The 25460-nt window shown below is 37.0% G+C and overlaps 2 protein-coding genes across 2 annotated transcripts in view; one reads left to right on the top strand and one right to left on the bottom strand.

Annotated features, from left to right (window-relative positions):
* tubgcp3 (tubulin, gamma complex associated protein 3) overlaps positions 1–19314 on the bottom strand; it is a 31850-nt gene extending 12536 nt beyond the window's left edge. The window contains exons 1-11 of the mRNA XM_046837693.1: positions 19109–19314; positions 15457–15564; positions 15170–15237; positions 14996–15073; positions 12416–12633; positions 10388–10554; positions 8064–8176; positions 3592–3717; positions 1873–1941; positions 771–903; positions 468–634 (exon numbers count right to left, since the gene is read on the bottom strand). Coding sequence (XP_046693649.1) covers positions 468–634; positions 771–903; positions 1873–1941; positions 3592–3717; positions 8064–8176; positions 10388–10554; positions 12416–12633; positions 14996–15073; positions 15170–15237; positions 15457–15564; positions 19109–19184 — 1323 coding nt within the window. The 5' untranslated portion in view covers positions 19185–19314. The remainder of the gene's footprint in view (positions 1–467; positions 635–770; positions 904–1872; positions 1942–3591; positions 3718–8063; positions 8177–10387; positions 10555–12415; positions 12634–14995; positions 15074–15169; positions 15238–15456; positions 15565–19108) is intronic.
* Positions 19315–22712: 3398 nt separating this feature from the next.
* Positions 22713–25460, top strand: part of atp11a (ATPase phospholipid transporting 11A) — a 94760-nt gene continuing 92012 nt past the window's right edge. Inside the window, exon 1 of the mRNA XM_046837046.1 lies at positions 22713–23265. Coding sequence (XP_046693002.1) covers positions 23227–23265 — 39 coding nt within the window. The 5' untranslated portion in view covers positions 22713–23226. The remainder of the gene's footprint in view (positions 23266–25460) is intronic.

Here is a 25460-nt window from a genome sequence, read left to right as displayed (position 1 = left end):
AAATGCCAAAGAAAGTAGCAAAGGAAAGAAAAATATATACACAATATTAAAAATGTTAAAAGGAAAGTATATACAAAATAAGGGTGTAAATATAATAAAAAATATAGATACATATAAAAAAAAAAAAATCAATAACAGGCAAATACAAGTATAAAAAATGTAAACAAAGGAAGAAATTAATCCAGAGGTAAAGAAAGAAAGAGAATAAAGCAAGTCTCTTAGAGCCAGTCTCTCTCTCTCTCTCTCTCTCTCTCTCTCTCTCTCCCTCCCTCCCTCCCTCCCTCCCTGTGTGTTTCTTCGTACACACTTCCAGTGTGCATCTTTCTGATGTTAGTGGAGTTAACGGCCCTTCAAAATAATGGATGGATTAAAAAAAGATAGATGTGAATAAAATAAAAGCACTGCACTGCATATGTACATAAGAGGAATGTTGGATAGGAAGTGTGAACCTGGAAGTGTATTCTGACCTCATGGTACGTGTCCTCGAGTTCACCGTCATAAATCCAGCGGTAGAGGAAGTTGAGAATTGGGTGTGACACCAGGCTAAGGATGTGCTGGACCAGCGCTCTCATATGAGGGTCGCCGGTCTTACCGTACGCGTGCACTGCAGAGGCCAGCTCCCCTCCCTTACGGCCTGACAGACACGTACATACAATAATACACATTCCTTTTCAGAGCCAGTGGAACGATTAATTATGCTTACACTTAAAACAAGATGAAGTTAGAATGAAGGTTCTCGAACACGTTAGCATGAACTGTCGTGAGCTGACCTTGGCAGTAGTCTACAAGTGCGGCGAGGGTCTTCAGGCGAATTTTAGGATCGTACGTCCACACGAGGAGTCTCCTTAGAGTGAGAGTGCTCTCCAATCCAACATTCACTCCCTGGTCATCCTCCACCTGCAGCTACACACACACACCACAAAGTGTCAATTTACAGTGTTCTTACAATCCTTCATTTCAAAATTTATTTATTTTTTTTCCCAGACTTAAATATGCAGACTCCTCTAAAGATATTTAACATGTGAAATAATGATTTCAAATTCCAACTATAACGTGTGTTGTTACATGTTATGTTATCTCTGTTATATGTCAGAATCAGAATTTCTGATGTTTTTCACCTGTTTATTCGCATGGTCAGGGCACGGCACTGTCATGGCAACTGCTGCCTCACAACGTAACCATCATGTAAAGCTGTGCAGGTCCTGTGAAACGCCGATCTTTTGGCAGTGTTGAAAATGTGCTCATAATTCCATGAAAAAAAACCCCAACTTTTGGCCATGTTCACTCTAATAATTTTTTTCCGTTTGAAAACGCATACTTTTCTCTAAGTTTTGGCCTCTGTTCATACCGAGACGGCGTTTTCAGTCAACGAAAATTCGTCATTTCGTAGAGCCGGAAAGCAAATAAACACCAGGAGGAAATGACGCGGATGGAACTGTCTTACATTTTGTACAGTACAAGGTTTTAATCCGGACGAGCAACATTTGGAAAAAGACTGAAAACGAAAGCAGGGACGCGGAGTGTTTTTATATGAATTCTCAGTTTTCCAATGTATTAGGATTTGTTTTATAAAAAATATTTGTAACATTCTTAATTTTAATAAAACCGAATAGTGCAATAGTATGGAAATAATATTTTTTAATACCCTACACACACACACACACACACACACACACACACACACACACACACACACACACACACACACACACACACACACACACACACACACACACACACACACACACACACACACACACACACCACCCTCAAATTCCATACTTTTTCCAAAATGCGCAGGAACCCTGAATATACTGTAATGTTGTATGTCAGTTTGTTGAAGTGTGTTTGGTCCTGCTGGTTTGTTTTTACCTGTGAATGCAGCACTGATAGCAGCCTGTAATACTCCTTCAGCTCCTGGTGCAGTGATGCACAAAAACTCTGCAACCGAAATATAAATGAGCTTTATTTTCATCAGTGAGTACAATTTCAGCCTGCAAACTCTACATAATAAAAGAAAGTGGCTAAGACAGGTATGAGGAAAACAGGCAGCAATACAATTTTATCTCCTGATGAGAGGGTGATGGGATTTGATAGAGGCAGGTTTTGCAGTGATGGGAAAGAGAAAGCGAGGAAGAAAAGAAAGCGAAAGCAAGCAGAAGCAAATTCATCAAATTCATTCACTATTGCACACAGAACACCAAAAAAAAAAAAAGCCCAAGAAACCCAAAGCTGTTCCAGCATGACAATGTCCCTGTGCACAAAGCCAGCTCCGTGAAGATATGGTTTACATGGGTTCTAGTGGAAGATCTTGAGTGGCCTGCTATAGAGATCCGACCTCAACCCTATTGAACACCTTTGGATGAACTGGAACGCTGACTGCACCCCAGACCTCCTCACTTCACTTACATCAGTACCTGACTTTACCAAAGCCCTTGTTGCTTTGAATGAACTCAAACTCTCCACAACATCTAGTGGGACATCTTCTAAGAAGACTGGAGGTTGTTCTAACAAAAAATTATGTGGTATGAGATGTTTAAAAGATTTTTCAAATGAAACTCACTCCCTGCCATGAACACTCTTTAGATTCCCATCACTCTATAGAATCCCATTAAAGGCAAAGAAACAAATCCGGGTCACAAAGGTTTCTCTCATTCTGAATGAGCAAGCTGTGGCATGTTCTCAACCCAGTTCCTGTCAACATCTTTAAGGATGTCCTGTTTTTATACACACGAATATTCTTAGAAACGCACTTAACCTGCTTCAAGAGATTGCAGAGGTGAAACTCCAGGGCTACAAAAGGCACTAATGCAGTATATTCAAGGCCTGCCCAAGAGCACAACACCTCATTTTAAAGTCTGTCTGGACTAAATATGTATTTGTCAAATATTTCTGTTATATCATTCTGTCAGCAATGGTGTGTGAATGCGATCAGGTTTATGAATATTGCCTTTGTACCAAATGATGGTGAATTTTTCAAGTGATTAATAGTGACAAGTTTTCTGAAAAGAGACACACTTTTACCCCTAAATTAAAAAAAATCTTTATCCATATGCCAAACTTTCAACTAAATTTGATTTCCTACTTTTACACAAAGAGTGAATCATGCACAAATACCATAGCATAATATTTTTCATGATACAAGATCAAAATATTGAAGAACACTAAACTAAACCTTCTAAACAGAAGGTTGTGGGTTTAAATCCCAGCACCAACATGCTGCCACTGCTTGGGCCTCAGTTCAAGGCCCTTCACCCCTTTAACTGCTCAGTTGTAGACATTAGATCATTGTAAGTTACTCTGGATCTAAACCTGGCATCTGATTTTATCAAATTATTATAATAATAAAAAAAAAAAAAAAAGATAAATTCTAACATTTCTGGAACATATCTGTTCAAATCCTGTTTTTTTTTTTTTTTTTTTAATAAGATGCGTAAAGGCTCCAATTACAATTTCCTGAGAAAACTGTAACTTTAGACATGCCTTAATGGAGATTTATTGAAAAGGTGTTTAAAAAGGAAAAGGAATGGAAAATGTGGTGTGGTGAGAAATACAGTCTTTCCAGAGCTGTGATATCATCTGAAAATTTACCTGCCCGACCAAACCAAAGGCTCGGTCCAAACTTCGAGAGTCGGTGTACTTGCGGACTTTGTTATGAAGCCAGCCGAGTTCCGCTAGCCGGCTACTGGTGTCTCGCAAAGACTTGCACAGTGGAACCTGGAGGAAATACAGTGTATTATTTTATTTTATACAAACTAAACATACCTTCTGGTATTTTAGAACTGTTCAGCTCATCTACATCTCATTAATGTAAAGCAGTGATCACTGGCACATTGAGTTTAAATACAAAAAAAAAAAAAAAAAAAAAAAAAAACATATTGACATGATTGTTAGTCAATGACTGCCAGAATAACACAGTGTCCTAAAGTACTTTTAAAAAACAAATATAAATAATATCAAACACTTCTTGAAAAAAATTGTTGCAAACTCAAGTTCCTAACATTTACATTAAGCCTGTACAAATGTCTGCATTTCTAATAAGGCGCAATTTTGTATTTACTTTCTGTAAAAAAATAAATAAATAAATAAAAAGTTAAGAAATTACAATTTGATCCCATCACTCTATTAACCTGGTATTGTTTACTTATGTAACTGCAAAAAAGTAACATTTAAAAGATGATTTTTTTAAATAAATCACAGCTATACATTAATAAAATTCTCCTCATACAGAAGTATACACTCCTGAACAAGAGCTGTAATATTTATTCTTCAGAAAGATCAATAGAGAGACAGTTCAATGCTTTTCACTGTATTTTCCCCCCCATATATAATTTCTAATAAAAAAAAAACCCCACAAATAAAAATCACATAAATCTAATTATGCAGCTCCAAAACTACAAACAGGAGGTCACATGGGTTTTACCTGACCCAAGCAGGCAAGTGCAGTAGCATGACTGCCACCACGACTTTGTCCTTTTCCTGTGGCTAGACACTGTTACACATTTAGTGTGTGAGACTCAATTTTCTTTTGCCCTTTAAAAAGATATTGATCAAAATATCTTCTGTCAATGGTTCAAAAACATTTTAAACCCTTTTTAAAACCTTTTAACCTTAACAGTATTATAAGGGTATTGGAACAGAAAGTCACTGTAGGTACCGGACACAATCCTGTATTTCTTTTTTTTTAACAGTAGCACAAAAAAAAACAGATTAAATGTATTTATTTTCAAAACTGTTGGAGAACAAGCAATAACTTTTTGCCTAACAACAGCTCTGACATAAACTAACACTGTGTTCTTGGAAGCCTTTGGGGATATTAATAAAATACCACATTATTGTTATATAATATATTTTCTCTTACTTTTAGTTTTGTGATATTCTCATATTTATACATATTCAGTGCATCCGGAAAGTATTCACAGCGCTTCACTTTTTCCACATTTTAAATATTATTATATAAAATGTTTTATAATAGTAAAATATATAGCAACAATAAATAAATAAATATAAAAGAGACAAAATTGAAACCTTCGACAAAAAATAAATAAATAAATAAATAATTCACGACGTCTCTGATCTAAAAAAAAAAAAAAAACTTAACGAAAAATTATTTGTAATCTATAAACATTTGATTTACTGATGTGCCAAGTCTTAAATCAAGCACCAAAATCAAGCACCAAAATCCACATTTGTGTATCACACACAAAATGTGTGTGATACACACATCCGGCAAATAAAACCGTCTGTGTGGAAACACTGGCAAAAGTTCTGTTTGGTGTCCTGATGATTTACATAATAAAAAAAAAAGAACATCCATATTTGTCCATAAAGTATTAAAAACTTAAGATTATGGTACATTTCAAACAGATGAAAATGTATGATTAAGTTGTGATTAACACAAGTTAACTCATGACAATTATGCGATAAATCTTGATTAAATATTAATCGATTGACAGCCTTAAAACACACACACACACACACACACACACACACACACACACACAAAACATAAAGAAAACACCATACAGTGTGGTTTAAAGTAATTTGAAACAGATTTATATATTTTGATTTATATACAGTGCGTTATATAAAAGTCTCTGGGCCGTGGCCGTGTACAGCAGGTAGTGGAGCACATTTTAAAAAGTCCAAAGATAAATATTTGGAGATTAAAAATTTTGTGCTTGGGAAATTCAAAACAGCTTTTTTGGAGACCACATCACGATAGAAAGAAAACCGCATCAAGATACTGTGTGAGATTTAATAAATAAATACATGAGTGACTCTATTTAAATATTGAGATAATATGGCTATTGAATGCACTAAATGGGTTTATTTTTTACTGATATTCTTGCCTTCAATTTCAGCAAATAAAATTTGTAATTTTTATATTGTGTATATATAAAATCGAAAACAGCTACACATTTTATACAGTATATTTCAATAACATTGGAAGTTTATTGATAAGTACAGCATCTATATTTAATAATGATCTTAATATGTATATTTTATTTGAACTTTCTTATATTTTATTTTTATTTAATATTTGATTTTACTGTAAGCGACTGCAATCCAACATATCCACAGTTCCCTGCGAGATCAGTAAAGTATTCTGATTTCTAATTATATCAAACATTTTTCTAATCACAAATACTGTTCAATAAAACACTGTGATAGAAACACTAACAATGTTTTGCAAAGCTATACATCTTAATCAGATCTTAATCAGAACCCATTCATCGAAACTTTGGGCTACCAAATAGTTTAAACATATTCTCACCCCCTCAAATGCTGCTTAACAAAAACTCGTGAAATCAAATGCTGTCGAACCAAATACTGAATACTTACACCAGCAAACAAACACGATTCAATACAACTTTTCTCAACAACTTTTCTCAATACAACTTTTCTCAATGTTTTCTCAATGCAATTTTACTGCATCAGATGCTTTTTACACAACATATAAAATCTTTGCAGTGACTTAGTTTATTTTTATAGGGCTAAGCTGTCGGCTTTCGAAGACCTGATGTTTACTGGCTCATGTGTCTGGATCTGGGAGTATTGGCGAAATGTAAGGCATCAGTGAAAGCCCCTTAAAAAATTAATTCCTTCTTATGAGCAGATGAAGGCTCTCCAGCTTGGGTTGACCTTGACCGAGGATCTGGTATTGAGTTTCTGTTGCACTGGGATGACTGGGAGATCAGGTAAAACAATATTTCCATTTTTTAAGCTTTGTCTGAGGTTACTACAGGGCAAGATCTTCTTAACCAATCAGAGTACAGCTTGGCTACTGTACTACCAGTCTAACCAAGATATACAAACAGATCATCAACAGACAAAACACCTCAAAGAGATTTTAGGATGTTTCTTATTTGTGCACAAAAGAAATGAACGTTAATAATTAATTAATTGATTAAATATATCCTACATAAATCTGTCTCATACTGTATTTCTTTCCATCCTGAATAACAAAACATCTCAAAGTAAAAAAACCTAAGAAAATCTAAACTCACGATAAAAAAAAAAAAAAAGGCCAAGCATTTAAATGAAGCAAGTTTCCTCATTTACTATATTTGTAACAGAGTAATTAACTCATGTATCATCTTGTACGCATTATTATTCTAATAAAACTGACCTAAAAAAAAATATTTTTTAATAAAATCGAGAGATTTACAGTATATATTTCATGCTTGATTTTTACTGAATAATAATTTGTTGGTAATAATAAAAATAATAATTTGTTAACCATTAAAAACTAAATATTTTGCCTGAATATTTGGGGCTTTGCACATTTTTACCTTGAAGTTTATATATGATATGCAACATATAACCTCATATATAAATATATCTAGGATCAACGTTTAGGCATAACTTTATGACCACCTGCCTAATATTGTGTTGGTCCCACTTTTGCTGCCAAAACAGTCCTGCCCTATCGAGCATTAACAGCATGAACTTCTTCAGCAGTTTGAGCTACAGGAGCTCGTCTGTTGGATCGGACCACACGGACCAGCCTTCGCTCCCCACTTGCATCAATGAGCCTCGGCCGCCCATAACCCTGTCGCCGGTTCACCACTGTTCCCTCCATGGAGCACTTTTGATAGATACTGACTACTGCAGACCAGGAGCATCCCACAAGAGCTGCAGGTTTGGAGATGCTCTGACACAGTGGTCTTGATCCTTAACCCTTGTCAAACTCGCCTAAATCCTTACGCTTGAGCATTCTTCCTGCTTTTAACACGTCAACTTTGAGGAAAAGATGTTCACTTGCTGCCTAATATACCCCACTCACTAACAGCTGCCATGATAAAGAGATAATCAGTGTTATTCACTTCACCGCTCATAATGTTTAATGTCATGATGTTATGCCTGATCGGTGTATTTACTCTGCATTTTATAAATAAATTAGAGCCAGTTAAAGTAATTTGTGCAGATTTTCCAGGTCAATCGACTATATTAGGGTAATAAAAAGTGCTATAAATAGTATTTTTGCCTTTAGCTAGTGGCAAGGGAAAATAACTCGCCCGAACACAACAGGATTCCTGGACAAGCCGTAATGAATTTACCTTTGAATCGATTTTGTAGCAGTTCTCTGGAGTGCACATCTTAATGAATTTGCCGTCAATTCCCTGGAAGACGTAAAGGATGTCTCGCACCAGGGCGGCCTCGCCGATTTCAGCTGAGAGGAAAAGATTTAAGAGAGAGAGTAAGAAAGCGAGAGAGAGAGAGAGAGAGAGAGAGAGAGAGAGAGAGAGAGAGAGAGAGAGAGAGGAAAAAGAGAGACGCAATCAAGCTATAAAGGTCACACTCGTATATCTGTCCAAACTAGAGAGGGACAGTGTCCCAGGGCTGAGTGAACAGAAGGCAGGATTAAAATCATCACCTTCTTTAACAAAACATGGCACGCTGCTATGGCCTATGTGAATGCCAGCCTAATATTCACCTTCGTGGAAAAACGGTTGCATTTTACCTTGCAAAAAAACACACACAAAAAAAAAACCAACTTGACCTTTAATTAGTGTTTAGTGCAAAGTATTTGGCTAATCAATTCAAGACCATTCTACAGTCCTCCTCTAATTGAATAGTAGAGGTTGTGTTTCATGGATCTATACGGAATGATGATCACCACATATGCACTATTTATTCAAAATGCATCATAATATTGCTTTATGTAAAAGGTGTAATATGGATCACTTTCTATGTAGTACAAATAATCTAGAAAAATATGGAAAACAAAAATTAAAAAAAGGGATTCAGCATAGGTGTATTATGCGGCTGAGAAACCTTTTCGGTAAATTGTGTTTCAGTGCTTGATGGCGGCTGGGTGGGACTCCTGTCAAGCATTTTAAATGACCTTTACACCAACCCCTACATAATTTGTTCATAAACACAAATCATGGCTTAAACCGGCACAGCCAGATACTTGCTGTGCTCTGAAATAACAATGCATGCAATGAAACCAAAAGAAACACTGGTAGAGCTTTCTTCAAAAGATGAAAACATTTATAAACACTGACATCCTTTCTTTACTTCTGTGCCATGTCTCAAATCAAGCACCACAATCCACCATGAGACACACATCCGGCAATTAAAACGGTCCGTGTGGAAACACAGGAAAAAGTTCGGTTGATGATTTTTATGTAATTAAAACACCATAATTACTATAAAACATTTACAATAATATTTTGTCTTCATGCTCTATGTTGTGTATGTTTATCAAAAATGTAAATCATACATTGGCATAAAGCATCAATATTTGTCCGTGGAAATGTGAGCGTATTAAAAACTTGAAAACTATTAATCTAAGGTACATTTAGAACAAATACAATTGTGTGATTAATTTGTAATTAATTACGAGTTAACTCATGACAATCATGCGATTTATCGCGATTAAATATTGCAATCGATTAACAGCCCTAATTATTAACAATACTTGCAATTTATACCAGAAAAAAAAAACACTGTTAGATCTTTTTTCAAAAAGGTGAAGAAATTGAGTGGTAAATAAGATTTTAAATTTGCAACACAAGCTTTGGATGACCACCATCAGAAAAAAAATTATATTAATGTATTCATATGTTTCTATATTATATTACTAATATATTAATATATAATAATAATAATAATAATAATAATAATGCATGCACTGAAACCAGAAAAAAAAACACTTGTAAAACTTTTATAAAAGACAAAGTAATTGATGTGGTGAATGTGATGAAGCTGAGTTTACAACAAAAGCTTTTGATGAACAACCTTTAGAAACCTTTAGCATGCAATGCCGGATAAAAACATACCACCTCCAGTACAACTAATCATGCAACCAATGTTATTATAAAGAAAAACATGGGAGCGAATGCCACGCTTGAGAATTTTTGCAGCAGTAACTCAGCATGAGCCCAATTCCCTGTGTTTACAGTATTGACAGTTGAATAACCAAGTGAGCAAAAGGCCAGTTGCAATGCTAATCCTATCAGCAAGCCTGCACATGGTAGCCACAGAGACTGAGATCTTCCCTAATGCTGTACAACAACTGTTTATCATTTTTATCTAAATAATGAAGTAAGGCCTGAAGTGAACACCCTTAATAAATAAATAACCAACCTCACTGCTTGAAAATGATGTCATGCTGCAGTCAGGCCCTGAAATTGCTAACTCGGTTTGAACTTTGCTAGGTATGTGGGGTGGAGCGTTACCCAGGTAGGGGGCGGGGCTTAGACTAAAGAGAGTTTCAACTGTTGTTGAAATTCAAATACTACAGATCCAATATCCAAATTCAGATAAAAATAAATTGAACTGAAAAGAATAAAAACACATCCAAAATCATGAATACCATTTACATCACCAAGACCATACTACATTGTTTCCGAGTTGCCATGGTGACCAGACTCACCACCGGTGTCTCCGTCCCGTCTCTGTCTGTGAGGGGGCCTGGGTGCAGGACTAGAGCTGGGGCCAGGGACGGAGCCTGTTGTGGGTCGGGAGTTCAGCGGAGCGGCCCCTGTGATCGGGAGAGTCCAAAGTCGAGGGCCACGTGCTGGATCGGCTACAACTTGGGTGCTAAAGCACAGACACACACACACACAAACACATCAGGAGATGATAATGATTTACGATCCGAATTAAAAGCATATCTCAGTGATGATTAAAAAAAACTGACAATTACAAAGTGCTGATTGTGCAAAAGTACAAGAGAGCCAGAAAGTGATTGTGTGGTTAAAATGCACAAAGAGAAGCGTAAACACCCCTTATTATTCCTCGACTCCGCCACACTGGGGGTGGTGAGACGCACCGATGGGCATTGGTGCATTGACATAAAATTTAGCAATGTGATGCGTCGATTTTAAAAAGTCTGCATTGGATACTAGTTTGGCGTTTGTATCCTAATATAGTTTTTAAACATTTTTGCATTGATGAAAAAAACAAAAAAAACAATTTAGCTATTTGTAATAATTAATAGATGCGCTATACTTTCATTATTTAGAAAGTGACCAATAATTTGGGACTGATATTTTATATGTTCTCACAGCACCGCTGCTGCTAAATGAATATGATGTATCACAAGACTGGGTGTCCTGAGAGTCACACAGAATATAGATTAACATGGCAGAGGTAGAGTTGCATCTTCCTGGATGCAGAACGGGAAAATAACGTCTTGTTTTGTTAAATGCCATAGTGAGCACCTGCTAAATAACCTTTTATAATATGAGATTTGCTACGTCATTTTTCAGCAGTAGACCTGATGTGAAGGCTGTGTGTGGCAATACGCATTCCGCCAGAATTCAGAACCACGTCCCGATTCGCACCATGAAAGCCAATCAAGTTGGCTAAATAATATAGAAAAAATACTATATGAACATGGAACAAGGAAATATAAATACTCCCTGAAGCTATTACTACGATGAAAGACCACAAGAACAGCTGAACATAAACATTTTTTGAATCTCCTGACTCAATAAAACGTTTAATTTTTAGCCAAAAATCTCTTTGAAATGCTGTTTTAATGTTGAGCAAAATTGCCTTCCACAGTTCCCACAGTGTTGCCTTATTGTGAAAAATCCCACAACCCGTTCTTTTGCCCCAAACTCTCAACACCAGGCAATAAATCTTTATGCTTTTAGTTCAAGAGCAAACAAGACCGCATTCAAGTGTTTGTTGGTTACTGCATCCATTACTGCAAATTTAAGAAGATCTTAATTAAGGGAAGATTCCTAAAAAATAAATAAATAAATAAAAGACACTCAAGCAAGTTTTTTTTAAATTAGTGGTGCACATTAACACACGCCTCGGCCGTCTACTAAAATATTACGATTCCATTAGCGAAGCCTATGGGACTGCGCTAATTACCTTTTAATGGCTCATTTTCGACTATAAAGAATGACGATGAATGTGGAGGGTGAAATCGCAATACCGCAGCAAAGCCTAAGGATTCATGCAACGGATTCGTCGATCGATTCGATCGCGGGGCCTTGAGCAAATGCGGCGGCGCTTTAAATATCTAAAGTGCTCGCGGATGATGGCGGAGATGTGAATAATTCAGGGCTCGTGGCGCAATTTACAAGCAGAGCCACAAATAAAGCTCTGCAGAACGGACACACATTTGTAGATGGAGGAGATATTGGCCCTGTAGGAGAGGGGATAAAAAAAATCCCAAAGTTTAACAGCTTTGACCAAAATGGATCAAATAAATAACCAAATAATCCTAAACTCCAAAAGTGAATATTTCGTTTTCTGTGCTGTACCCTAGAAAGTGTGCAAGGACTTGGGAAGCGATTTTAGTTTACATAAATTAATAACAATACAGTAACGGTAATATTTCAAACATGAATACCATATGAGACCTGTTTCAAGCTCGTCTTTTGTCCTGTATTTATGAAATGAAGTGGGAAGTAAAAGTGGGAAAACAAAAATTCCGACTCACCCAGTAAGCAGGGATTGAGGGCTGGGGCCGGGGCCATTAAGAGGGTACATGCCCAGGCTACTGATGCCACTGGTGCCCATGCTGGAGGCGTTGTGGGCAGCCAGTGCAGAGCGCTCGGGGTAGCTGAGAGATAGGCTCTGTGGCCGAGTGTAGTAGAACGGTGTGGAGTGGGCATCACGTGGCAAAGCCTGGGCAAACACTGAACCATAACTGCCCACCTGTCAGACGGAGCGAGAGCAGGTTACATCACCATCTCATTAACACATTGTGCTGACTCAGTACATTCACGCATGCATATGAAAAGCACAGAAGTCACATGGTTTCCTTAGAAATGTATCAGTTGGTAAAAAAAGCTTTATAGGGCAGAAGCATCTCCAGAACTAGCAATGATCTATATTTGGAACCCTGCTTACTATACATTCAGTCACCGGACGGAAAACTGAACATTTGTTGTGTTTTTTTTCTAGCTGACTCTTTTTAAAGCTCCATTGTGTAGTATGTCTTTTTTTATTTGTAAATTAGAAACATTTCTCTCACTAATGAGTTATTAAAGCTAATTTATAAATTTTTCCTGGGTTTTTACCGGTTTCACAAACTTCAAGCCAAAAATCTGAGCCCCATAACATTAGACCAATGAAATTGCGGAACGGGTTCAGGTGAACCAATGAAACTCTTTATATTAAATCAGATGCGCTCCCACTGAATCGGGCCGCACCACATCATAAATATGGATGATGTTCCTCTGACGTTTGACCTGCCGCTCACTCGGACTGTCAACAGGAAATGTGAATCATTCGTCACGCTGAAAACAACCGGGCATGAAAACACGCACTTCACCTGTGTTCTGAGCTGCACGGCATTGGGATAAAAAAAAAAATTCACCGATGGTGATTTTTAAACGCATGACGATGCTGTTGTTGTGAAAGGAAGGAGGAAGGAAGACAGTGAACAATGACTTTCTTGTAAAGTTCATTAGTTTCAGTGTAGACAGCAGCTTATCGACAGGTGCAGCTTATTTATGTTCAAAATAAATTGTGGGTGCGGCTTCTATTTGGGTGCGCTTAATAGTCGGTAAATTACGGTACCTTGATTCCTCTAACTGACCAGCTATTAAAGTGGCAGTATGTAACTTTTTGTTCAAATAAAAAAATATATATCTACATTATTAGGGATGCACCGAATATTCGGCCACCGAAAATTTTCGGCCGAAAATGGCCCAAAAGCGCATTTTCGGTTTTCGGCCGAAAGACTTTGATCACCGAAACACCGCGGCCGAAACAGTTTGTTGTGATGATGCAAACAGAAACCGCGGCCTGCACGTACATGTCTAAAACAACATGTCTGCGGTGTGGACGTGTTTCAGTATATCTGAGAAAGATCCACGGATAGCGATTTGCAATACATGTAATGCCGAAATTTCAAGATAGGGTGCGTCTGCAAAAACTTTCTCCACGTCGGGTTTAATTTATCACCTGAAATCCAAACGTCCCGATCACTATGCTGAATATGAGAGGAACACGGCACAGAAAAGCAAAACCCCTCCGAGCATGCGCACTCCGTCTGTGGTGGACGTTTTTAAAAAGGCAGGAAGTTTCCCAGTGATAGTGTTGTATTGTTGTATCTTTAAGCAGTTGCACTTGTTCTGAATGCACTTTGTTTTTATGAAAGAACATATTTAATTTTACAACCTTTCAGCAGGCCAGAGGGCCTGTACATTATTATTTAATGTACACATGAGTGCATTTAAGTTAAACATTTAAGTTAGAATTTTAATTTATTTGATCCTGTGCATTGTTGCAATGTGCTATAAATAAATATTTTCATAATTTGTAATTGATTTATTCTTTGAAACTTTAATATTAATTCATGCAATTAAAATTGTAAGTTTAGTACACAGTCATAGCCATAAATGCAATGTTAATAATAATTGGCATAATTTCTTTCGGTGTTTCGGTTTTCGGCCAAGAATTTTAATTTCGGTGCATCCCTATACATTATCTAACTGACCAATGACTTACAAAGTAAGATACAGCAATTAAAGCTGCAGTATGTAATCTTTCATTACAAATAACACACATTTATTATTTCAACTAACTGACTGGTTTTATTAAAGCTGCAGTATGTAACATTTATAAAAAACAAAAACCAAAAAAAAAAAAATTATCCATCTGACTAGTTCTTTAATTTTGATTTTGTAAAATATAGAAACATTTTTATTGCTACCTTTTAAAGCTGTAGTATGTAATGTCATTAAAAATCTGACATAATCCAAGAAACCACTTATTAAAACAGCAGTATGTAACTTTTTTGATTAACTCTCTCACCTCATACTTTACAGGTGAGGCTCATGACCATAATGAAGGTTTATTTCGCTAACAATTATTTGTTTACCAAGCACTGCAGTGAAGCACAAAACGTTTTCAAAACCGTTAACATGAGATCACACACCAGAAGACCCAAAATCCTAAAAAATTAGCTGCTCCAGGCTTGCAGCTATATCACTATTTTGATGCAACCGTTATTCAGATGACTTTCTCTTGTGCAGTCATTGCATGCGAGTTATGAATATTGCATTTGTACCCGTGTGGATGGTTTCCTGGGATCCTCACAAAGGCTGAGAAGGAGATACAAGATGGACCACCTGTGCTTCAGCACCCCCTGAGTACAACAAACAAAACAGACACATATACATGATGCCCTGAAAAGACAAAGTGCATACAGTCTTTAGCACCAGGGTGAGAAGGAAACACTGACCTGAGTTTGGAGTTTTCTGTGGAGCTCTGAAAAAAAAGCAGCGTCTGCTTCTCGTCTCTGCTTTAACACTTCAAACACAAACACACACATACACACAAATCAAAAACCTCCTAACAGGCTGCGGATATTAAAGAAGAAACCGCATACCACTACACTAAATCAGCTATTTATATGAATACACTTAAATATTATAGGATGTGGTTTTAAACACACACACACACACACACACACACACACACAGCTCAAAAAGTTATTTTTTTTTTTTTATAAAATCTGCACACACTCACATTCTTTTTTTATCTTTTCGGACACCAGGAACTCGTCACGCTCGATGGTGGGGGCGTAATTACTCCCGATGACCCGAACAGCGTACTGAAACTGGTGCGCGACATCAGCTGCGGGAAACGACAAGTAAATTCATGGCTTAATAAAGCGGGATAAATGCGTTTGCTCACACACACACTCAAAAAAAGACATCAGTAAAAGGCAGGGCAGGTAGAAAGATGATGCTGTGTATTATGAGACCTAGACGTAGGTAATGTACTCGATATTACATCTCATGGACATGATGCTGCATTAAAGCCTAATACAGAGACTATATTTATCTTGATGAAGTTGGCTTGACCCCAGTGGCAGAGCAGGAGGGTCAGAGCCTTCAAAATCCTTCAGTAATTGCACTTTGTTAGTGGACTATCTTTAGAATTAAAAATGTATTTAAAAGCGTTTTTCACGTTAGATGTAAAATTGCTGAAATGTTTCATCCCGTTTTACTTCCCTGATCTCCTTTAATTCCGGATGAGTAATAATCTGGATAAGTTTCGTCCATGTGTGCACTAAAGGGTTCAATGGCATTTCTTGGTCATTTGTCTATTACAAGCTAGAAAAGCTTTCAGAGAGAAAGTGTCAATCAGACAAAAAAAGAACTGATTTAATTAAAACTGCACAAACTGAAACCTTTTACCTGAGGATGAATAGCAGAACTGTATCAAGCTGTTATGTGGTATTTCAATAGAAATTCATAAAAAGGAAAATATCACTAAAGTCATTTGGCAGACATCCTCATCCAGAGTGGCTTACAATAATCTTATTTATACAACTGAGGGTTTAGGGCCTTACTCAGGGGCCCAGCAGTGGCATCTTGATGGTGTTGGGATTTGATCTTATGAGCTTTTGATCAGAAGTTCAAAGTCATGAATTACAGAATTGATGCATAACAAATGAAAAGCCTGAACAGCTTGGACAGTAACAGAGCAGACTTCCCAGGGGACCAATAATAATGTAAGGCCATGTTCAGTAAAATATAAATTCACCTCCAAACATGTTGAAATCATTTTATAAATGTTTTTTTTTTTTTTTTACTTTTAAAACATTTATTTAAGGGAATAATTTGCATAATCTTACAACAATCTTAGTGTACCTTTTTTTTTTTTTTTTTTTTTTACAGAGAAAAACTTTATTTTTATTATTCTTTTTTTAGGGTCAATGTTTTACACATATTTCCTCACTGTGTTCCCTCCCATGGACAACAAATGTTCATTTATTTATCCATCCAACAGATAAATCCAACATTTAAGTTGGAAGCAGGTAATCAAATAATTTGGATATGTATTTACTTTACTAAAAATGCAATCAATAAAAGATTGCCTTGACAACATATCCAAAAAAGTGCTTTTTTTTCCACATTTAAAAGATAATAAATTAGCTTATGTTTTTTGAAGGGGGGAAAAAAGTTGTTTTTATTTGTTTATTTTAGTTTATAGGTTTAGTGTTTGGACCATATTTCCTCACTTTTTCCTGCCCAAAGACAACAAACATCCATCCATTAATCTACTCATGAGATGCAGTTTTACGTTGGAAGCAGGTAATTAAACAGCCAAAGTCTTCATAAAGCCGAGTCTTCATTTAACAGAACTCTACAGCACTATTAAATATACTGATTTTATATATATATATATATATGTAAAGAGAAGAAGTAGAACTTATTATTATGAGTTAACTTGTGATTTATCACAACTATATCATACATTTTTTCCTGTTCTAAAATGTACCTTAATTGAATACTTTTCAAGTTTTAAATGTTCTAATCAACATGGGCATGGACAAATATGGATGCTTTATGCAAATGTATGTATATTATTAGTGAAACCAAACTCAATATAGAGCATTAAAACCAGGCATGTTTCAAAGGTCTTATAGGTTTTTTTTAAAGATCTTGTTAATGTCCATTAACCACATGAAAAAAAAGAAAATGGAAATACCAGATTCACATTATTTCTTTTTCTTTGCTCTAAGCCTGTTGCTCAAACAGACAAGCCTGTGTACATTTTTCAGATGACAGGGAGCTCGTAAAAATATTCTTGTAAATGCTTTAAGGTAATTATGGTTTTTTAAATAGCATAAATCGACACCAGGTTTCAATTTGGCTTCTATTTATTTATTTAATAGAAATTAAAACAGAATTGCAGGCTGCATTAATCGTGCGTTAAAATTAGTGCCATTAAAATTAATTTGCACGTTAATTTTGACAGCCTATTTCTTCTTCTTCTTTCAGCTTCTCCCATTAGGGGTCGCCACAGCGGATCATCCGTCTCCATACCCCTCTGTCCTCTACATCTGCCTCTTTCACTCCAACTACCTGCATGTCTTCCCTCACCACATCCATGAACCTCCTCCTTGGTCTTCCTCTTTTCCTCCTTCCTGGTGACTCCATCCTCAGCATTCTCCTACTGATATACCCCATGTCCCTGCACATGTCCAAAACCATCTCAATCTCGCCTCCCTCACCTTGTCTCCAAAACATCCTACATGCGCTGTCCCTCTAATAAACTCATTTCTAATCCTGTCCATTGTCGTCACTCCCAACAAAAACCTTAACATCTTCAGCTCTGCTACCTCCAGCTCCGCCTCCTGCCTTTTACTCAATGCCACTGTCTCTAACCCATACAACATCGCAGGTCTCACCACAGTCCTATAAACTTTCCCTTTCACTCTTGCAGATACCCTTCTATCACAAATCACTCCTGCTGTCACTCTTCTCCACCCACTCCACCCTGCCTGCACTCTTTTCTTCACTTCTCTAACACACTCTCCATTACTTTGCACTGTTGACCCCAGGTACCTGAACACCTTCTCCACCTTGCTGCAACCGCACCACCCCACTGCCCTCCCTCTCATTCACACACATGTACTCTGTCTTACTCCTACTGACTTTCATTCCCCTTCTCTCCAAAACATACCTCCACCTCTCCAGGCTCTTCTCAACCTGCTCCCTACTCTCACCACAAATAACAATATCATCTGCAAACATCATAGTCCATGGAAACACCTGTCTAACCTTGTCCATCACCACTGCAAACAGGAAAGGGCTCAGAGCTGATCCTTGATGCAGTCCAACCCATATATGACCCAGATGACAGCCCATACATATATCTATATTTAAATTTTTTTAATTATGCTTTTTATTTTAATCCAGTTTTAAGATAATTAATTGTATATTAATTAATATTAAAGCTATCAAAAGTTTTGTTTGTTTGTTTTTCTCTTTAGTTTTAATGTTTGGACCATATTTCACCAATGTATTTCTGCAAATGGATAATATTTATTAATTTGGTTATTTATTTATCCAATAAATACTCTCTGATTTCAAATGAGATAGTAGTAGTAAGCAGTAATTCAATAATTTAAATGTGTTTTTATTTTATAAAGAACATATTAGAAGCTTTGACAGCATATAAAGCATCAACTAGGCAGGTCTTCAAAAAAACAGGACTCTACAACATGATTAAAATTATATTATATAATGATATAATAATGTGTGGCTGTAGATAAAACATAAGCAGTTCGTGTTTATATCTGCTCCTGAGCACTGAATAAAGCGCTGAGGCTGGTTAGCTTTAGCCCAGCTGACGTTTCAGCCACTTGCAGGTTTCGCGGTGTTACCTTCACTCTTTCCCGTGATCCTGCAGCACAGGCTCTGCAAAAGCACGTTGGGTGATTTCTGATCCAACGCCGCCATTGTGCAGATATTCCCCTTTTGTTCGTGTTAAAGAAATAAAGCACTCTCGTCTCTATTACTCTGCACTCCTCCATCGGCTCGCCATTTTAACGGAACCCGCCGAACGCGCGCACACTAGCGGAAAAACACGGATGAAAATATGTCCGTCTGGAAAACAAGCCCCCGCATAAAGAGTTCCTATTCTATCGTTCCCGACCTGTTAACCAAATGTGCCACACGATTTTCACAGAAAATACAATAAAGTCATTTATGAGGTCGTTCGAATAAACTAAAGAAAGCATCATTAAATTGACTCTATCATTAAAAATTACATTTTCCAAAACAAATCATAATATGTCAACGTTGTCTTGGCTTTGGTTCATTGCCTTATATTTTAGAGAATTTTGTTATAATTGTAGTAGTGCAAAAAAAAAAAAAAATATTATATATATATATATATATATATATATATATATATATATATATATATATATATATATATAAAAAGACTTTTTTCAGGGGAAAATGTTTAATGTGGCTCAAAACGTTGCTAAAAAAAGGCACCAGATGACGTCACGGTCCTCATGCATATTAGTGGTATTAATTGTATATGAAAACGCGTTAAATGATAATCGAAAATGTTTTTTTCCTCAAGAATAAAATAAAATATAACGCTGATTTATTAGGATAGAAAATAATAATGATATCATTAATGATGTAACGAATAATAATGATTTTCAAAATAGATAATAATACTGATAATAGGCCTCAAGTTACAACTTTCTATGAAAAACACAGCCAAATCCAAGAAATCATATTAAATAGTTGGGAAACAGACATGACTGTAGTTTTATTACTTGTAATGTTAGCCAGTTAAAAAAACAGAAACGTGCATGAAGAAAAAGCAGTGGCAGTGTGAGATGGAGAGCTGTTCCTTACAATTTTGATGCCAGACTTGATGTGTTGATGGACAATTTGGCCACGTCCATATGAAAGAAATACGAACGACCTATCAATACAATGATATAAAGTGAACCATTTCATAAGGATTTCAGACCCAAAGCTTTATTTAAAATTAGCATTTTGTCTAACATGATCATTTCCAGTCACATTCTGGTTTAAACATCAGCCTTTCCAAGGACATTTATACTTAATACCTCCAGTCTGCACCCACAAAAGATTTGTCATGGTCAAATGAGCTGTAGGGCCCTATTAATGTGCTACTCTAATGACAGTCACCTTATCAGGTTGAATCCAGGTTGCCAGGTCTTATAGAACAAATCATGCCCGGATCTCAATCTAAAAATTAACAAATGGCACTTTTGTTATCCTTGTATCATGTAAGATCAATTTAAAAAGGCATATGTTAATAAATAGTTGTTCTATGAAAAGCATAGCTATTTTTATAGTAGGAAATGGTACTATGATATTAACGTGTCCTAGGTGATGTAATCCAGGGAATATTTGTAAGTAAGCATTAAATTGGTTGACAAAAACGCCCAGTACAGTACAGATACATGTGATAAAATTTCATGAGACATTTCTGTCTGAAAACAAATGCACCACAAGCCTTACCTTATAAATAACCCTGACAGCCATTCTCCAGCAAACCTGATGTGAGGAATTCAATCACAAGTGATGATTCAAGGAACGTTTTGTAAAAGTCAATGCTGTCTACTTGTGTGCAGATCACTCAATATGTCTCTTACTGCCAGATCAGTTGGCTGGACTGGTCCTATGAACTGGTATCAAAAAGTTTTGTGACTAGTTTTGTAACACGCCAACAGATGGCAGCACAAGGCTGCTCACACACAGTCACAGGGAGCACCGACATTTATAAGCCAGTGTGACAAAAGACATTGTCCTGTGTAGATTTGAAGCTTTGTAACTGGTTCTATTCTGACCATGTACACACTCCATCACCGAGAAACAGGGGTGGACTGACCATCTTGCAGATAGAGCATTGTCCCGCTGGGCCGATGTACTTTAAAAACTCTTATCAGCCTATTAATTTTTTTTGCCTAATTAGCTGCTGGCACTTGGGTCTTTGCGGTGTTGTAATGTATTTGTCATAAAAGTCAGCATAGAGGGTTGTTTCCAGACAGACCGGCCATGAGACACTTAATCAGCAGCCTATTGGTTCTTTTCTTAATTGACATTGGGCTGATCCAATCACATCTTTGGGGTCTGTGTGAGCATGCAAAGTCAGTATGTATCTGTCAAAAGAGTCAGAGTGAGATGGAGAAGAAACGCAAGCTAGGCGCAGAGAAATTGCACGAAAAAAGAAAATAATAAATGAGGAAGTGTAGATACCTCTTGATAAAACTGAGACAAAAACACAAAATAATAGTAATAGCATGCATACATGCGTAATAGTATCCGCTTTGCTTTGCGACTACGAGAGTTGGCCTTGTTACATTTATGTCCACAGGAGTAGCAGCCACACTATAACGTCTGTGTTACCATAAGATGGTTAGAATAGCTTGTATAAACATTGTCCACGCTGGCTATGACAAATAGCAAATCTTTAAGCAAATTTTTGATGTTTCCTTGTTGAGCTAAAATTTTCACAAGTTTTTTTAAGTGTGCCTGATACATTTCTTTATTATTTAACATGATTTATGGTCAACAACTCATCATGCATCTTCTTTTCTTGCTCAAACACATACACACACAAAAGATGGATGTCATAATTAATTTTGGGATTCATCAGTGGTAATTATAGTTTCATTGTATTAATAAATTACACTTTATAGAAGTTTTTATTGTGTCAACTCTTACTCTTTCCTAACAATTATTATATGGCTTTAGTGCTTTTATGGAATAGGAGTTGGTATACATATTCAAAGGTGTGCAAAGATATATGGTATTTGTAAATGTGCTGTATGAAATGAGCCGGTCTGGGCCAAAATGCCAGGGCCAAAATTTTGTGCCAGTCCAGCCCTGGCATGATCTCACATCTGCATCCACCCTACACGCTAGAATAGGCTTCTGCAGACTTCTTTCTCTACCCGAGGATGAAGATCCAGCACAAAGCTCGCAGTTTTGACACCAATGTGGAGATCCAGCGCAAATCTTAGTAGGAGCTTGACAGGCTTCGACAAGAACTTCCAGGACGCATTCCTAAAGTGGCAGGTACGCTTGGAGTGCTGTATCACAAAGAGACTATTTTAAAGGAGATATTGTGTCAAAGTTGATAAATTGTCTAGTCTCGAAACCTTTTGTTACCACCTTGTATAACAACTCTGCAAACACGGTGAGCAGAAAAGCATCTCAAAAAAAGCAATTTGCTCCAAATGTAACACGTATATGTGGGATAAACATGGAATTGGCATTTATTATCACATTATCACAAACACAGTATTGTCCTAATTTAGAACAATGATAGAAAAAAATAAAAAATAAATAAACCAGGTATGTAGGTGACTTTTCGCGAACATGGCAACCCAAGAGAGGCGACTGATCAGGCTGAGTGGTGTTTAAAATTAATGTGGGCGGGTGGGTGTGCCAGGAAGTGCGCATGCGCGACATGGGCTCGTGACGTATTCGCGAAAGGAGAGAGGAGAGAAGAGAAGCAGGAGCGGCAGCGCGCGCGCGCACACGCAGAGAGAGAGCTAGGAGAGATATATATAATGCACACAGCATACAGAGGACAGAGAGACAGACCGGGCAGGATAGGACAAGACAGGGCAAGAATACTATATAATACACACAGGTCCGGGGCAACAGTTTGGTGGAGGAGAAGCGACAGTAAAGAGAAGAGAAGAGCAGGAATTTTTAATTAGAAATAAAATAGAAACAGCTGAAAAGTCACGCGAAGGAGCGCGAGCGCGTAGCGGCACCTGGGCAGAAATAAAATCCGGAAATCCTCCAATACCGGCGCCCGTTTCCTTTTTTTTTTTCTTTTTTTATATTATTGCATTTTCTTTTTAATTTCCTCGAGGAAGGAAAAAAGGAAGAGCAGCAGGACAGTCATGGATCAGATAGTGGGGAGAAAAATCAGCTAGCGCTTTTCAGATCCTCGAGAAAAGAAGAGAAGATACAGCGCACCTGAGAATAGATCATGGATTTCAGTACGATACGGAACCTTATCACCCGATGGGTGAGTACCACACACACATGCACACACACACGCGCACGCGCGGCGATTATGGTGCATGAGTTGATCCATCAACTTGTTGGTTCTGATGACTGTATTGTAGAAAAAGCTGCAGCATGTGTGAGATATGTTGCCTTTCATCAATGATGTGGTGTGCAACCATCACACATTGTGTTCACTACATGCTCCTCAGGAACAGAAAATGGAACATCTGAGTAAACAATATTGACCAACATCATGAGGATGATGGAGATGATGATGATGATGATGATCTTTACTCACTCCAGAGAGTGTATTCAAATCAGAGGAAATATTGATGGTAATTGTATTTGATATGATGAATATCAGGAGCTGGAACCTCTCCCTCAGTTCCTCACCTCCTCACATGCAAGTTCTAACAAGATCACGAAAACACACCTGTTTCACAAGAAACGCTGCAGGTGGGCATGCCGAAAGCTGACACAACGACTGCTTCCTGTTAGATAGGGAAGTGAAAAATGAAGTTCACACTCGTCTGGTTCCTCCTGACATTCTGTCCATTTTTCATTGTTGATGTTGTTGTTGATGTTTAGACGAGAGCTCTGTTTATCAGCTGATACCCGACACCTGATACCAGAATTCTTTCAGTAGCTGCTGCCAAGTTATGAGTAACAGAACGAGGGCGAGGAAGGAAGTGCTTTCATATCATTTGCGAGGTGTGTCTCTGTTCTCTTCAGGAGACCGAATCAGAGCTAAAATAAAGAAATCCAGAGATTCGAGCAGCTCATTTAGACCTTCACATGAAAACATGGGAGCACAGAACAAGATCAAAAATGTTTTTCAATCAAATATGTGCTTAATTAATGAAGTACCACCACATTAAAACGAATCAATCTCAATATTTATATAGCTATAGATCAATATCATTAATATATTTACAGCCCTGTATGTTCCTCCTCTGTATTGTGACTCCAATAATTGATTGTGTTGTTACAGAAGAGAGTCATTGGCGTCTGGCCCTGAGCCGGTGTTACACAGTATTACACGAATTAGGCCATGTGTGTAATCCAATTAACAATCTAAGAGTTTAGTCCTCATCCAGTCTGCACCTGTATTCCACTTTTTCCCTCTGCCCAGCAAAGTGTATTCAGGACGTTCCTCTCCTTCAAAAGGTTCATTGTTTGGATTCTTTTCATATTAACCCATTGTAGTACCGCAGGATTTTATTTCAGCCCTAATTTCAGTGGGAACGTTGAAACTCCCGTTGCAGACGTGCGCTTTGTTTAAAGCAGACAACATCAGCGTGCTATGGAAAGTGTATCTCCAGTTTTATTCCACAATTTATGTTGGTGCAGTGTGGACGGATTCGATCGAATCCTGTAGTGTATGAGATTGAGGGGTTGGAAAGAAATGAAAGAAAAAGAGAACGTTCCTATTCAGACATCAGATGCGGCTCTGTATACTGTAGGTGCGATAATCAGGTAGAATATATGAGTTATTTATCTTTTTTTTTTATACGAAATGAAGGTTTTTTTCCCCCGATTTATATGGAACATGTTTATTATATAGAATCGAAGTTATTTTAATAAAATGCATCTATAAATTGTGATCAAAATCTAATCTGATCAATATGATCTTGAAAGACTGAAATTCTAAATGACGTTTTTATCACACTCGGTCCTTTTGGCTCGACTTCTCTGAAACTCTTCAGACATTTCTTCATTTTTTTAAAAAACGTATTTGTTAAAATATTACCGGAAGTGTAGATTTGATCCAGATGTTTATTTTTGTATTACTTTTTTATTAGTAACACCCACACAACTGCTCTTTTTCATTTCTCCAATGAGACAGTCAAAATATCGCCTGGTCCTTTTTCCAACGTTCCACTGTTCATTTTCGGTGGTCCTGTGCTCTGTTCTCGAGCTTCCAATTCCTGTTAGAACCTGATACGGTCGGCTGGTGCTTTAACTTTGATGTGTTGTGAATTATTTGAAAACTTTGATGTGTTGAGTTGCTTTTGTTCTCAACATTAGTGTTATTAGAGAGAGAGAGAGAGAGAGAGAGAGAGAGAGAGAGAGAAAGAAAGTGTGCGTTTTTTCAATCAAAATCTTCCTAACATTTTACAAAATTACAAATACAAACCAATAATTGTATAATTGCAGTCATTTAACTTTTGCAGCTTTGATTTTTTTTTTTACTTTTTGAAGAAACTGTGTGTC

The sequence above is a fragment of the Silurus meridionalis genome, chromosome 24, assembly GCF_014805685.1.
Source record: "Silurus meridionalis isolate SWU-2019-XX chromosome 24, ASM1480568v1, whole genome shotgun sequence".
In the NCBI taxonomy this organism is placed as follows: domain Eukaryota; kingdom Metazoa; phylum Chordata; class Actinopteri; order Siluriformes; family Siluridae; genus Silurus; species Silurus meridionalis.
The sequence above is the reverse complement of the archived record's forward strand: the minus strand, read 5'-3'. Positions and strand labels throughout refer to the sequence as shown.